This window comes from Hirundo rustica, chromosome 20 (assembly GCF_015227805.2).
Source record: "Hirundo rustica isolate bHirRus1 chromosome 20, bHirRus1.pri.v3, whole genome shotgun sequence".
NCBI lineage: Eukaryota > Metazoa > Chordata > Aves > Passeriformes > Hirundinidae > Hirundo > Hirundo rustica.
The window spans coordinates 4,030,236-4,044,988 of record NC_053469.1 but is presented as its reverse complement, the minus strand read 5'-3'; the positions used below and the strand labels follow the sequence as shown (position 1 = coordinate 4,044,988).

The window sequence follows — 14,753 nt, the reverse complement described above, 5'->3', positions numbered from 1 at the left end:
CACTGAATTTCAAGGCATTACAAGGTGGTTTTTTTCCCCCTCCAATTTGTCTGAAATACCTGTGAATTTCTGGGATGTCTGGGTTGTTTTTAAACAGGCTGGACGTCTTAATGAAAGGTTTGTTCTTCTGGCTTTCATTTCGTTTGTCAGTCAACTGCTTCTTAGGAACAGGTTTTTGTGATGAGCTTCCCTCCTCCCTCCTCTCAGCCTCCGTGGCACTCTTCCCGAAGGTGTTTATGGATAATTTACGTTTGCGTTTCACAGGTGGGTTTCCCTGTGGTGACTGAAGCTTCCTTTTCAGAGCACCAGATTGCTTTAAAGTGAACAAACAACCCAGAGTCAGCAGTGACTGGGAGTTAACACACAAACATCGGTCCACAGCAAAGCCTTATTTTTGGAATCCCCCACTCCATGACTAAAAGAAATCAAACTCGGTTTCTGCAGCTACACAATTCCTACTCCAACAAATCCACCACCGCGCCTGAGACTCCTGACACCGCGAAGAGCAATCTGAAGCCAATATCTGGTGCTCATCCCTAAAGGATTTCATTCAACTTCTCCAGTAACTGGGCAGAGTATGCTTTAAAAATGTCTCTCAAAAGCATTTTAAAGCCTCTGCAGACGAAGCAGAAGGCTGGGAGAGCATCACCCGCAGCCCGTCAGAGGTGAAGAGGTGAGTCCGGGCAGCGCCGTCCGCCCGCAGCCCGCCCGCTCCTGGGGCTCGGGGGAGCCGCATCCGCCCGGGGAGCCACCTGCGGGCCCCGGCTCGGGCACGGGGGAGCCAAAAGCTCCATTTAACAACTCGTCAGAAGCTGCCTCCGCGCCCGGTCACAGTCCCGCAGGGTCCCGTATCCCGTGTCCCCTGTCCCGGAGGATCCCGTATCCCGTGTCCCCTGTCCCGGAGGGTCCCGCATCCCGAGTCTCCTGTCCCGGAGGGTCCCGCGCTCCGTATCCCCTGTTCCGGAGGGTCCCGTATTCCGCATCCCGTGTCCCCCGTCCCGCACACCCCTCCCCTCCCTTCCCCTCCGCTCGTACCCGGCCGAGGCCGCGCATCCCCACGCCCGCCGCCATGTCCCGCCCGTTCCTCCGCATGGCCCCGGGGCCGCCTACACCCCCGGCCCGGCCGGTGAGGGCGGCGCGGCGGCGTGCGCGGAGCCTCCCCCCGAGGCCGGAGCCCCGCGGCTGTCCCGCGCACCCCGCGGCGCTGCGGGGGCTCCGTGAGGGCTCTCCGCACCGCCGCAAGCCGCGCTCCCGGGCCCGCGGGGCGCGCAGGCGGCGGCGGGGCAGCCCCGGCCGGGCCCACCGGGGCCTTCGGCGGCGGCGCGTGCGCGCGGCCCGTGAGGCGGCGGGAACATGGCGGCGGCGGGGCGGGAGGAGCCGCCGCTGGGGATCGAGGCGGTAGTAGAGGAGGCGGCGGCGGCGGCGGCGGCGAGCGCCGGGTTCCGGCTCACGGCGGTGCGGCGAGAGCCGGCGGTGCGGCTGCAGCACGGCGCCAGCGGGCTGGAGCCGCTGGCCTGGTCCGAGGATCACCGGGTGTCGGTGAGCACGGCCCGCAGCATCGCCGTGCTGGAGCAGCTCAGCGACGTGCACAGCGGCGGGCAGGACATGGTCATCCACCGCACCGCCGTGCCCGCGCCCGCCGCCGCCTGCACGCTCAAGGTGAGCGCCCGGGGCGCCCGGCACGGCCTCGTCAATGTGTATAAATGTCTAAAGGGGGAGGTGACGAGAAGAGAGAGCCAGGGGAGGTTTAGGTTGGACATCAGGAGGAATTTCTTCGTAGGATGGGTGATTAGACTTCAGAATGGGCTGCCCAGGGAGGTGGTGGAGCCACCGTTCTTGGAGGTGTTCAAGGAACGACTGGACGCGGTGCTCTGGGCTGGGTGATACGGTGGAGTTCGGTCACAGGCTGGACTCGATGATCTCAGAGGCTTTCCCATCTTTAATGATTCTGTGGTTTTTCACCATGGTGCCAGGCAATACGACAAGAGAAACGGGCATAAACCGGTGGACATGAAGCTGCACCTGAACATGAGAAGAACTTCTTTGCCGTGCAGAATCCAGAGAGGGTCTGGAGTCTCTGACACTGTGGTCCCTTCCAGCCTGACCCATCCCAGATTCTGATCCCCCTCTTGGGGAGCAGCCCCTACCCTGCCCAGAAATTGCTGCAGGGTCTTGTTTTAAAAGTACAAGGGAGAGAAAACTATACCGTAGCCATGTCCAGGGAGTCTAAAGTTTTCTGAGAATCACTTCAGTACAGTTATTTCAGTACAGCTTTAAGTAGAAATCTTCCTTTGTTTTGCTACCTAAGCTGAAGGATTTTTGCAGCAGGGATTTCTCTGGCCTTCAGAGAGGAACATCTGACTTTTTATGAAGATGGCAGATGTGGGTGAACATCTTATTAAATAATACTTTTGTTTTTGTGAATCTGATTTTATTTTCCATAACAATGCTGGGAGTGTGGAGTGGAGTTGAAACATCGAGTATTTACATATTATGCCAGGTATCTTTAAGAAAACAGAAGTATGAAAACAGGTTCTTTGATTCAGCACACAAAAATTCAAATAGCTGAGACTCAAAAAACTATGCAGATTTGGGGCATTAATGAAACTGAAGTCTTTAGGAGTGACATCAATTAACCAGCGTAGTGTTGGCTGTGATTGGGGATGCTCTGTTTCAAAAGGGAATTAATTCCAGGAAAGTCTTCCTGAAAAAAAAACCCAGCTGTGCAATGGTTTTAAAGGTTCCGTCTGTTCTCTTTTAGGTTGGCCCAAAGAAGGAGGTGGCCGAGTGCAAGGAGAAATTCGCCAGCTCCGTGGATCCCACCGTCAGCCAGATGTTTATGCTGGACCGAGTGTTCAACCCCGAGGGGAAGTCCCTGACACCCATGCGGGGGTTCAAATATTCCAGCTGGTCCCCTCTGGGCTGTGATGCCAACGGGAGGTGCCTGCTGGCCGCCCTGACCATGGACAACCGCCTGACCATCCACGCCAACCTCAACCGCCTGCAGTGGGTGCAGCTGGTGGACCTGACCGAGCTCTACGGCGAGCGGCTCTTCGAGGCCAGTTACAGACTGTGCAAAGCCGACGCTCCCTGCGGGGAGCTGGGAGACTTCCCGGAGTTCCAGCGGCGGCACAGCATGCAGGCCCCGGTGCGCATGGAGTGGTCGGGCATCTGCACCACCCAGCAGGTGAAGCACAACAACGAGTGCCGGGACGTGGGCAGCGTGCTCCTGGCCGTGCTCTTCGAGAACGGGAACATCGCCGTGTGGCAGTTCCAGCTGCCCTTCCTGGGGAAGGAATCCATCACTTCCTGCAATACCATCGAGTCGGGAATCAGCTCCCCCAGCGTGTTGTCCTGGTGGGAGTACGAGCACAACAACCGCAAGATGAGCGGGCTGATCGTGGGCAGCGCCTACGGCCCCGTGAAGATCATCCCTGTCAACCTCAAGGCCGTCAAAGGGTACTTCACGCTGAGACAGCCCGTGGTCTTGTGGCAGGAGATGGACCAGCTGCCCGTGCACAGCATCAAATGCATCCCTCTCTACCACCCCTACCAGAAATGCAGCTGCAGCCTGGTGGTGGCCGCCAGAGGCCCTTACGTGTTCTGGTGCCTCCTGCTGATATCCAAAGCGGGGCTGAACGTCCACAACTCCCACGTGACCGGGCTCCACTCCTTGCCCATCGTCTCCATGACCGCGGACAAGCAGAACGGCACGGTGTACACCTGCTCCAGCGATGGCAAGGTCAGGCAGCTCATCCCCATATTCACGGACGTCGCTTTGAAGTTTGAGCACCAGCTGATCAAGCTCTCGGAGGTGTTTGGCTGCGTGAGGACTCACGGAATCGCCGTCAGCCCGTGCGGGGCGTACCTGGCGGTCATCACCACCGAGGGCATGGCCAACGGGCTGCACCCGGTCAACAAAAACTACCAGGTTCAGTTTGTCACCCTCAAGACTTTTGAGGAGGCAGCTGCACAGCTCTTGGAATCTTCTGTTCAGAACCTTTTCCGGCAAGTGGACTTGACGGATCTTGTACGCTGGAAAATCTTGAAGGATAAGCACATTCCTCAGTTCTTACAGGAAGCGCTGGATAAAAAGATAGAGAGCTGTGGTTCCACTTACTTCTGGAGGTTTAAGTTGTTTCTCTTGAGGATTTTGTACCAGTCGATGCAGAAAGCCCCCTCAGAGGTCACGTGGAGACCTTCGCACGAGGATGCCAAAATCTTGATATCAGATTCCCCTGGGATGGGCAGCGCTGAAGATGATCAAGAGGAAGGAACTTCGAAACAAGCCAGCAAGCAGAGCCTGGGGGACACAGGCAAAGGTGTGGACATTGATGACGCTGCAGAGGATTCTCTCCATCACTCGAGTGACACTGGAGGCCGCGAGCCAATGGTAGAAAAGCTTCTTGAAATACAGGCACAGATTGAAGCCGTAGAAATGCACTTGACACGAGAACACATGAAACGGGTGCTGGGAGAAGTTTACCTGCACACGTGGATTACAGAGAACACCAGCATTCCCACCAGAGGGGTCTGTGACTTCTTAATGTCCGACGATGGCTACGATGACAGAACAGCACGAGTAAGTGGCACCTCTGCTCTGCTCAGGGGATTCCGTGTCACTGTCCCTTCCTTCTCCCCCCTTCCAAAAATACAGCTGGGCTGGGAAAGACACCTGTGGTCATGTCGTTCTTGCCAGTCAGATTCTGTAGAGCGTTCAGCTTGTCCTTCCTTGATATTGTGAGATAGGAGGGGATGTAAATACAGCTGTTGAAATTTGAAGAATAAAGAATAATGATATCTGAGTTTTTGCAGAACAGGGGAGAACTGGGGTTACTGTGCTGCTGTCAGTGGGTTTAGAACATGAACTGATTGAGGGATGTTGGTTTTCATTACTGAGTTTATTTAATCCATCATCTTTACACAACTCAACTTAGGATGTATTTCCTCTAGTCAATCACGCTGCGGTTCTAATGTTAAGAGGTGCAGAAGTCTCTCTTCTGAAATTATTGTTCAGGTGGTCCATCAGGTGTTGTCATTGCCCCCTGAGCCTTCAGTGCAAAGATCAGCTTCAGAGGGTCAGAAAGGGTTCATTTTTTATGATTAAACCCAGGGATTCAGAACTTCATGCAGGACACTAAATTAACCAAGCTGATAGAATGCTTTTGTTACAAAGGCCAGGACTCTAAAAATCCACCTTTATATTGCATCCAGAAAGAGGAAGGAGGCACGTGTCCATCACTGGTGTAGTGTGGTGTTCTCCCTGCTGGCATCACAGCCAAGTGTGGCCATCAGTAACTCACCAGGAAAGTGCTGTGGCACAGCTGCTGGGTTCTGGCATCCAATTACTATGAACTGAAGGTTTGAGAGGTTGCTCTTCTTATCTTAGAAGAATCTTGTTTCCTTTTTATAGTGATGTAAAGTGACTTCTAATTTGTATTTTATCTATTCAGTTTGCTGTCACACTTTAAAGGTCCCTGGGATGTTGTTTATACCTATTGAAATGTCACAGACAAATTTGATCACATAAATGTTCTGCTATAAACGTTGTACTCCCAGGTGACTGCTGAAGACATCCAGGTAATTTCCGAACAGGAATTTTTTTTAGCACATCCACAGTGATAGGCATGAGGGAGAGCATTGCTGGTATGGTCAGTGAGGTGATAACCAGTTCTTTCAGTACTTTTAAATTTTGCAAAGAATTACTGTTTTTAAGGTTGGTGTCCCTTTGGTGTGGGACAGAAATCTTTAGGAGAACAAAACGGAAATAAATGAATACTTACTGATACATTGTATTTCTTACACTTTGATTTTTTGGGATTCAGCTCATTCTGCCTCACTGAACTCACATCTCCCAGTTGTTGCCACCCTGGGTCTCTCACCGAGTGCCTCCTGTGTGTTGCAGGTGCTGATTGGGCACATCCTGAAGAAGATGAACAAACAGACCTTCCCCGAGCACTGCAGTCTGTGCAAGGAGATCCTGCCCTTCACCGACCGCAAACAGGCCGTGTGCTCCAACGGCCACATTTGGCTCAGGTAATCCAAGGGTTAAACCATCCGGAGCTTGTCCCCTCCTCTGTAGAATTCAAACTTCAGGAGCTCACTAAACCACTTGTTAGCATTGGAGTGAAAAGGCATCTTCATCCATGCTGCAGTTTTTTCTGTCCTCTTCCATAAGAGCCAGGGCACTAGAGGCTGGATTTGGTTCTCTTAGCAGGATAATTTTTTTATAATAAAATGCTTTTGAGTATCTTTTTTGGGGGAATATGGGGTCAGGGAGAAAGCAGGCAAGGGAAAATCGAGGACAAGGCATCCTTTGGAATATCACTTGAAGGAGGGTTTGTTCAAGCTCCTTCAGCATTTGAAAAGAAAAGCAGTTTAACAGGAAATTATTGAGAACAGGCACATTGAGAAGTCAAGACAAATTCTGGAACATTTACAAAATGAAGTCTTCCTGTGCCAGTGTGGGGGGTACATGGAGATTGTCCCTGGAGCTGTGGCAAGTCACTGGTTTGTCACAGAGAAAAGCTGTGCCTAGCAGGTTCTGTGTGCTAGTTTGGGTAAATGAGTCATGGCCTTAAGGACACCCTGGTTCTTCCCTGTGCAGTAGGGCCTCAAGCTTTTCAACTCCTCTGCTGTATGCTAGATTTTTTTTCTCAATGATATCTTGATTTTTGACCTTTCATTTTTGCGTCCATATACAATTTGGTACAGTCGGGAAGTTGCATTTACCTGAACTAATAAATTATTAATTTTCGTATTTAATGTGGTTCATTACTGCCTTTATTCTCAGAAAGCAAATTGTGAACAGAACCCAGCCTCCAGTCAGGGCACAGGAGCAGGTCATAAAACAAAGAACCCCAAACCTCTTGATAAAACTGCTTGTCCTTTCACAGGTGCTTTCTCACCTACCAGTCCTGCCAGAGTTTGGTGTACAGGAGGTGTTTGCTTCACGACAGCATTGCACGGCACCCAACCCCAGAAGGTAAAAATGTTCCTGTGGCCAAGAGGGGCAGGACTGGGGCTTTTTAACTTTTGTCTACAAAATGGCTTCAATTAGTTTCACTGACGTTACTCTTTTAGGCAGTTCCCTTGTGAAGCTCTGCATTTCACAGTGTCCTGGTGTTTTCTGGGTATTAGTGATGTGTTAATTACGAATTAATAACTGCAGAAATTGAGGTATAAGTCCTGCATTTTAATGACATGTGGGTAAACACATAATCTGTGCTGGAATGCTCTAGCAGTTAGTTTGATATTCAAGTTGAATGTATCAGGATCCAGTTCTGCAAGAGGGATAAAGAAACAGGACTGTGTTGTATGAGGGACCTAATTTCAGTTTAGGACATGAGAACACTGCAGTTGTGCCATCCTTTACATTTTTTTCCAATATAGCTTTGAGCATGTGAGGATAAAGCGTGGAGTGTTTCACCTTAATTTTGTCCTCTGCTGAAGTGGAATTTAAACTGGCATTACTTGAAATTTCAGGGCAGAAACAGAGTTGGATTTCACTGAACTCTCAGTCACTCCCGCATGTCAATATATAAAAGCTGTCCAGGATTCCTGCTGAGTGTGTGCATCTCAGCTGTCATTCCTCTGTTCATCTACCTCCAGTCCTAAACAACTTGTTTTCTTATTTGCAGATCCTGAATGGATCAAGAGGTTACTGCAGGGACCTTGCACCTTCTGTGATTCTCCTGTGTTCTAGAGAAAAGCTGTGTCAAGACTGAAAGTATTTTCTCTACTGCATAAGCTCCCTTCAGCCTGGGAGGATCCAGAGACAGGAGCACAGACTCTGCTGGAGGGGGAACACCTTGTCCACAGCCCTGTACATAGAACATCACAGCCTCTACAAACTCCTGAAATCCAGAGCCCATTCCATGCTCCAGAAACAGGAGAGCACCTGGAAGAGCCAGTTTAAAGCTGTTTGGAAGTGCATCCATGGAAGCCACAGCAGCTGGACCCTGACAAGGAGCTGAAGGGTTGAGCACAGTGGGAATTGTCCTTTCTGCCTGACACCAGTGTCAGTTCCCAAAAGCTGGGATGGGAACAGCAGAGCTGCCTCTTGAATGGTCTTGGTGGGTAGAGAAGGCTCCAGCTTGCAGTGCTCTCCTTTGCTTTTTAACCCTGGCATTGCTCTAGAACATGGAACTCTCCAAATAATCCATGGTTCCAGGGTCTTGCCCAGAGAAGCAGATGCCAAGTCACAGCCATATGAAAGAATTTGGCCATTACATGAATTTTACTGAAAGTCTAGAAGAGGAACTGCCTCAGAAATGTAACAGTGTTTTGGTCTGAAGGGTGATACTGGCTGCCTGGATCAAATAGGGATCAGTAAGGATAATTTTTAAATATAATAATTATCAAACTAATAGCAATTAGCTTAAACACTAATATATATACACATATATATAAAATTTCCAATGCTCTTAAGTCTCTTGCCCTACTTTCTTCTTCTGAACTAAGTTCTAACTCCTTCCCAGCTCTTGCCAATGTATTTGCCTTTGGTTTCACTTAACCCTCTACCAAGAGGAAACCTCTTTTCAAAAGAAACTCAGTTACCAAAAGCACTACTAATTAACACTACTGTCAATTAAATTGAGAGTCTCCCTCACACAGCAGTTGAGTTTTAAACAAATCTGACACACAAATAATCGCTCTCACCTGACGGTTTTTCTTTCCATAATAGCTCAGTAAACAAACTCAGAACAGAACACCCAAAACTCAACCCCAGCATGGCTGACATGCTCGAGGTAGGGCCAAGGAGGCTGGTGAAGCTCTTTGTGGATCCCAGAGTGGTTTGGGTTGGAAGGGACCTTAAAGCTCCTCTCCTTCCACTGTCCCAGGCTGCTCCCAGCCCCAATGTCCAACCTGGCCTTGGGCACTGCCAGCTTCTCCGGGCACCCTGTGCCAGGGCCTCCCCACCCTCACAGGAAGGGTTTTTTTCTAATATCCCATCTGAGCCTTTTGAAGCCATTCCCCCTTGTCCTGTCACTCCAGACTCTTGTAGAAAGTCCCTTTCCATCTCAAGTGGCTGAACCCAGAAATTTATTTTGCCTTCTAATTGTCTTATCGGAAAAAACATCTTTTTTTGCCATCTGTTCCTACAGAGAGCAGAATCCTTTTCAACCTCCTATGCAGTGTTAGAGGAAAAACACCTCCCAGATGTGTGTGGTTACTTGGTACAAGTTGTCTTGTTAACTTCAATCCATGCTGCCAAATAATCCTGAGTTTGTGTATTTCCGTTCTGCAGAGTACCAATCGCAGAGGTGTCGCCCTGTCTGTGATTCCTGACACTTCCACTGTGTGGGAAGTGCTCTACAGCTGTTGAGAAATCATGGAGTTGTGCTGACAGTATCAGTCTCCCACCAGTGCATGTGTGATTGGTGCTTGTTTCCTCGATTCAATGACTATGCATATTTTGTTAATGTTCCTTCACCTTTAATAGGAGCAAATCTTTTTTTCAGCAAACATTAAAGTCAGCTGTCCTTCTGCTCAGTGTCTCATGCATTAAGCATGACCGTGCATCGACTGAGAACAACATTACTGTAGTAGCTTAGAAACAGCAGAAGCACATTCATCTGTAAAATAATTAGCCTTGTTTGTAAATATCCTTGGAAGTGATACCATAATTGTATTAAAGAAACATTTAGTTTTTTATTGCTGTGCATTGAAAATTGAAATTACTTCGGTGTGTCTGCAGAGAAGGGAAATGTAGCTCGTGTTGGTGTCCAGTAAAACAAGGAGTAACCTCTATACCCAACATGTGGAGTTTGGGGCCAGCTCTGGAACCTGGGACAAAACTTCCCAGTGCTGGTGAGGCTTGGGGGAACAGAGCATCCATTTCCATCTGAGCTGAGCAGAGGTTTATTCGTGGTGCTTGAGAAGGTATTTTAAATGGAAGCTACAAGTCCTTTCCCTGGCAGCTGTGACCAGCTCATCAGTAAATGTTCCAGTTTAGGAATTCTTCTGCTGTGGAGAAGGGGAGCCCTGCAGAGCCCTGTCCCAGTGCTTTCAGAAAAAGTCAAAGAACATTTCTTTGCCTGTGGTTTAGACACCATAAAAATATTCTGATCTACTGAAATGTTTAAGTCTGGCTGACCCAAGTTCACATGATAACAGATTAGGTCAGTTCTTGCTGATCATTTCTGGCAGTTCACTTGAATTTCCCTGGACTGAGTTTTAATGCTTTGCCATGGAGAAGCTCTAGCACACCTCACATTAACATTGCAGCATTAATGTTTATTTTCCCTGTCTTTAAAGGCAGTAGATACTCAAGTCTGCCATTGCCAGTTTATTTAACCTGGTTTCAGACTTCTAGGAAAAAGGAATTTTAAAGCCAGCAATGTTGTCTTTGCCTGCCAGTGGAGATCCTTTAGCAAAAAGCTTTCACTCTTCACCCTGACCTGTTCACAACAGGTACAGAGGAACTGGGATTTCATTTTTGTGTAAACCAGCACTTGTCCCTGAGTGCATTTTTAACCAGAATAGCAGAGCCCACCTCACTCAGTAACATTTAACCCCTGGTGCTGACCTGAGTGGGTTTGGCTGCCCAGCGAGTGCTGAGGCTGCTCCAGGAATCTTTTTATGCCTCAGACTTGTGAGGGGCAGTTCTGGGCACGCAGGGGTTGGTCCTGCTCCTGCAGGGCTGCAGCAGCACCTCGGGGCATTGTCCCACACGTCCTGATCAAACCTTGCTGTCACCTCACAGGGAAGGGGAGCAAGGAACGAGCACCTGCTGCCAGATCCTTGTGTTATTTTGGCATTATCAGAGTTGATAATGCCATCTAACGAGGCCCAGCCTGTTTTGAGACACCAACTGAAGTGCTCAAAGAACAAATCCCACAGAACTGGAGTTTATCTCCGTGAGTTTTTACCCAAGTTTTGCAGGGTACTTGAACCAAGTGAACAGTTGGAAGATGTCAACTGCTTCACCATTTGCTGGTGAACACTCTGGCTGTTCAAGGACCCTTATCTCCAGAGGGAGAGCAACTTTCCAGCAGAGACTAAGGGCTCCTGATGCTCTTCTTTACTTTTGTTTTTAAGGGTTGTGATACTTGCTCTTGCAGCTGAGAATTAACAGGCAGAGATCCTGTTTGTCCAGAGCTAAGGTGTCATTTTCCTTGATGAGGAACTTGTGACAGCGTTTAAGATTTGCTGCTCATGCTCATATCACACTGGGATGAAGAAATCATCTCCCTTGGCTAATCCAAGTGGGATGATAAGTGGAACAGCTCTGGACTGTACAGTGTCTCAGTGCCTTGCTGCTAGATGCCATTCTTGGAACTAAGGAGGAAGTTTGGGGTCACAAGGACTCAGTCTTGTGTCTCCAAATTACACCCCCTGCTCTGGGAGTGAGTGCTGGTGAGGGACTTCATTGCTGCCTTTTACCTCAATTCACTTATGGCTCTGGGACCTCATCATTCATCACCCTTTCCTTTGGTGTTTCCTCATCCTCTTAATCCTATTGTGCATTTCTAGAGAGGAAATACTATGGCTGTCAATGCCTACATAAAGACAGTAAATATTCTTGGGGAGAGAGGAGGAGGAGCCATTCCTGCTCCTCAGAGCCCTCACCACAGAGCAGGTTGGGGTTAACACCATTCCCTGAGCAGCATCCAAGCCTTACAGGGGAAGGTGAGAGCAGGGAAATCCTTTGGGAGCTACAGGGGGTCCCTGCAGAGGTGGTGCTGCAGGAGGGGGTCTGCCTGGGGGTGTTCAAGTGCCCACTGAAGGATCCCATGTCTGGAGCTGGCAGACACAAAAGTTTGTGTACAGCTGGACAAACTGACCTTTGTTGCTAAACTACACAATTAACAGCATAACTCGGGGTACAGCACGAGCTCCAGGCAGCCCTCTCCACAAAGTGTCTGTGGGAAGCAGGGTGATGGAAGATGTCCAATCCAGACTGGGCAAAGCTGTAACACCCCATCCCCGCTGCGCTCCTACCACCTCCTCTTCACCTTGTTTTTCTCATCGCTCAACGTTTGTTTTGCCAGAATAAGATGCTAATAAAATCGCGCCTAGTTACCAAATTGGTTTTCAAGTGTTGCATTCCAATTATAAAAGCCTAATTCCTCCTTCCACCCACTGAACCTTTTTGGTATTAACAGGCTTTACTATGCAAAGTCATGCAGGGGCTGTTTCGTTTACAGTAATTAAATGAATGTCAATTGTTTTAGTTGTTTCTGAGGGAGAGTTCTACATGAGTATTAGCATGTTCTGCTAACCCTGACGTTCTGCACTTCAGGCCTGCTGCAAACCCTTGGGGGTTGACCACTGACCTGAGACTCCTACCCAGACATGCCAAGTGCATCTCAATGAGACTGAGCTCTTTTTCTCAGTTTCTATGGAACCAGCGGAGCGGAACTAATATAGCATCCGCATATAGATGAAAGAATGAAGAGGAAAAAGGGCTTTACAGCTAAATTAATTAAGCAGATGTACCTGTCTAATTAAAGATGCACTGTCCCTTTTGTACCCTAGCTGCAGTACAAACAGTATTTAAATACACTCTCTACCCATTTCATCTATCAAAATATTTAGTAGGAGCGCTCAGATGAAGGTGATATTAGCAAGATGAGCTTCCCATGTATTATTAATAGAAGGGCTCCCAATTATGCACAAATGCTGCAGCACATCTTCATAGCAATGGCAGAAAAGCCAGCTGCCCAAGCAGCACATTTGTAACAGGTAGGGCTGTTAAAGAGGTCCTTGCCCAGATGAACACAAGGGTTTGTGTCTGGGAGCAGCCTCTGCCTCACCCTGGTGCTACAGGCTGGAATTTCTCAGCTCAAGAGGCACCAGGGATTCAGACTGCTTGGATTTGGCTTTCTTAGATTTCAAAGGTATTTATTCTGAGACTCTTAGAGCTGCCCTCAAGGCTAGGAAGTCAAGGTTCCCATCCATCACCAACCCTCCATTCCCAAAAGTATTGAAGATTCTGACTTTAAATTCTCACAAAATCACACAATGTCCTCACTGCCACCTGCACAACCAGGGCCTTTCCACCCGAAGCTGCTCTACAGGAGCAGGAAGGAAATTCAGCCTGTACATTTTTCATTTCTCCATATAGGTTTAGACACACAGAGACAACAACAAAGATTCAAATCTGCTGACAGCAACAGGACCAGAGGAGTCACCGAAACCCAAAAGCCTGTTCTCTCTGCCTGCACCTTCCCTGAGGCTTCCAGGAGAAACCTGAAGCTCCTCCCCACGCCCTGGCAGGGGGAATTCACACTCACACACGGGGGAGAAAGAGAGGGAGACGTAACAGAGGCATCCAGCCTGCTCCTCTGACCCCAGCACAAATCACTCCCCTTTCTTACAGGCATTAAGGACGTGCATTTCCACAGCCAGAGCCTGAGACAGCCAGAAGGCTTTCATCAGAGGTTTTCCAGGTAAAAAGTACTCATTGCTGCCATATCCAGCCAGAGAAGGAGAAAAAGAAACCCTGCACACCGACGTGCCCAGGCAGAGCAGGCACAGGCTGGGAGCTGTTAGCCCAGGAAAAGAGAATTGAGTGACCCACCTGCTCCTGCAGCTTGTTGTGTCCTTGCTGGGGTTCTGAGAGGGATGAACCTGCAGTCAGCTCTCCGTGGCTCTGGATATCCTGTCAGCTGCTCTGAGTCTTTCTGCCCAGCAGAATGGGGGTGGCCAGTGCACCTGCAGAGGGGTTTGTCAGCACTTTTTAAACAATCTGAGTTACCAGGGGAGTGAAAACCTGTGCTCCTGAACTCAAACACTGTGGAGAAAGTTCACTGCAGAGCTGGGAGCTTTGCTTTTCTCTCTGCTTTAGGGTTTGCTTGCAGGGACAGAGGGAGGCAGGGGTGGTTTTGGTGGAGAATTAAGACACAAACACATCTAAAAGCTTTAATACTCCAATCTGGCTTCATGGGTCTTACACAGTGAAGACAAATCTACTATTCAGAAACAGAAAAAAAATACTTGAATTAAACACAGGACTTCCCCAGCCACAGTGTTTCATATCTTGCATCATGAAACAAAAGCCAGAAACTTTCCCCTTAAGCCCAATTTCTTACCCTCTGTACTTCACTCAGCCTTGGTGCGCTTCAGATTTAGCACAGCTTGGCTGACTTCCCTTTCTCTGCCACTTCAGCAACCAGGCTGCAAATGTTATGGGGAAAAATTTAAAATCAACTCTTCCACCAATCATCCCTTTTAATTATACACTTCTAATGGTTTTACATGGAAGGGGCTTAATGATACAGCTTTCTATGAACTCAAAGATAACATAAGGGTCCTGATCAGCATTGACATAAAAGGCATCTTGGTAAAAATCCTCCAGGGCCTTGACATTGCTGTAGTAGATGTTCAGACGCTTCTCAATGTTTTCTTCCTCATCTTTGGGGTTCTGCCTGAGCCGGGCCTGGATCTCTGGAGTGGGAGCTGGTCTGAAGGTAGTGTGGTATCTGGAGAGGAGAAGAAATGCCACAGTTTCAGCTCAGCTTCAGGACACAGCTCACTTCAGGACACTTCTGCAGATACTCCATGCTCTTACCCATCACTGCCCCTCGGCCTCTTTCTGCTCCAGGTTGGGGTTTTAAAACACAGATTGGAAATTTCAGGGCAGGGAATTTGTCACTGCTGCCCTCAGGAATCCTGGACCCTCCCAGGCCAGTGGTTTCTCTGGGAGTGTTTATCTGCTCCACACAAGCAGAAATTTCTATTTCATTACCCAGTGCTCCAAGTTCAGAAGCATTTCCAGATCTTTTCCTTGTAATCTTTGACTCCTG

General features: G+C 48.9%; 3 protein-coding genes across 25 annotated transcripts in view; 1 reads left to right on the top strand and 2 right to left on the bottom strand.

Annotated features, from left to right (window-relative positions):
* DDX31 (DEAD-box helicase 31) overlaps positions 1-1,113 on the bottom strand; it is a 39,694-nt gene extending 38,581 nt beyond the window's left edge. For both annotated transcript variants that reach the window (XM_058423071.1, XM_040082963.2), the window contains exons 1-2: positions 1,036-1,113; positions 60-313 (exon numbers count right to left, since the gene is read on the bottom strand). In XM_058423071.1, the coding sequence (XP_058279054.1) occupies positions 60-313; positions 1,036-1,092 (311 nt within the window). In that variant the 5' untranslated portion in view covers positions 1,093-1,113. The remainder of the gene's footprint in view (positions 1-59; positions 314-1,035) is intronic.
* On the top strand, positions 566-12,016 carry GTF3C4 (general transcription factor IIIC subunit 4). Of its 3 annotated transcripts, XR_005703701.1 has the most exons (6): positions 1,505-1,659; positions 2,762-4,582; positions 5,906-6,036; positions 6,897-6,985; positions 7,641-8,331; positions 9,251-12,016. XR_005703701.1 is itself a non-coding variant. In XM_040082959.2 (5 exons), exons 2-5 carry the CDS (start codon positions 2,834-2,836, stop codon positions 7,703-7,705), a joined length of 2,034 nt encoding a protein of 677 aa, XP_039938893.1. In that variant the 5' UTR covers positions 566-673; positions 2,762-2,833; the 3' UTR covers positions 7,706-12,016. The 3 variants fall into 3 exon arrangements, 2 of the variants coding, with proteins under 2 accessions (XP_039938893.1, XP_039938895.1); XM_040082959.2 differs by lacking the exon at positions 1,505-1,659 and adding an exon at positions 566-673 and having other exon boundaries at positions 7,641-12,016; XM_040082961.2 differs by having other exon boundaries at positions 1,476-1,659; positions 7,641-12,016.
* A 1,850-nt stretch (positions 12,017-13,866) lies between these two features.
* The window catches only part of AK8 (adenylate kinase 8), a 73,719-nt gene continuing 72,832 nt past the window's right edge, over positions 13,867-14,753 (bottom strand). For all 20 annotated transcript variants that reach the window (XM_040083588.2, XM_040083590.2, XM_058423154.1 and 17 more), the window contains one exon: positions 13,867-14,429. In XM_040083588.2, coding sequence (XP_039939522.2) covers positions 14,183-14,429 — 247 coding nt within the window. In that variant the 3' untranslated portion in view covers positions 13,867-14,182. The remainder of the gene's footprint in view (positions 14,430-14,753) is intronic.

Coding starts and splice junctions, on each gene's coding strand:
- GTF3C4 (XM_040082961.2), top strand. CDS start 1,606: ATGGTCATCCACCGCACCGCCGTGCCCGCGCCCGCCGCCGCCTGCACG. Junction 4,583..5,905: donor ACGATGACAGAACAGCACGA/GTAAGTGGCACC, acceptor TGTGTGTTGCAG/GTGCTGATTGGGCACATCCT. Junction 6,986..7,640: donor ACGGCACCCAACCCCAGAAG/GTAAAAATGTTC, acceptor TCTTATTTGCAG/ATCCTGAATGGATCAAGAGG.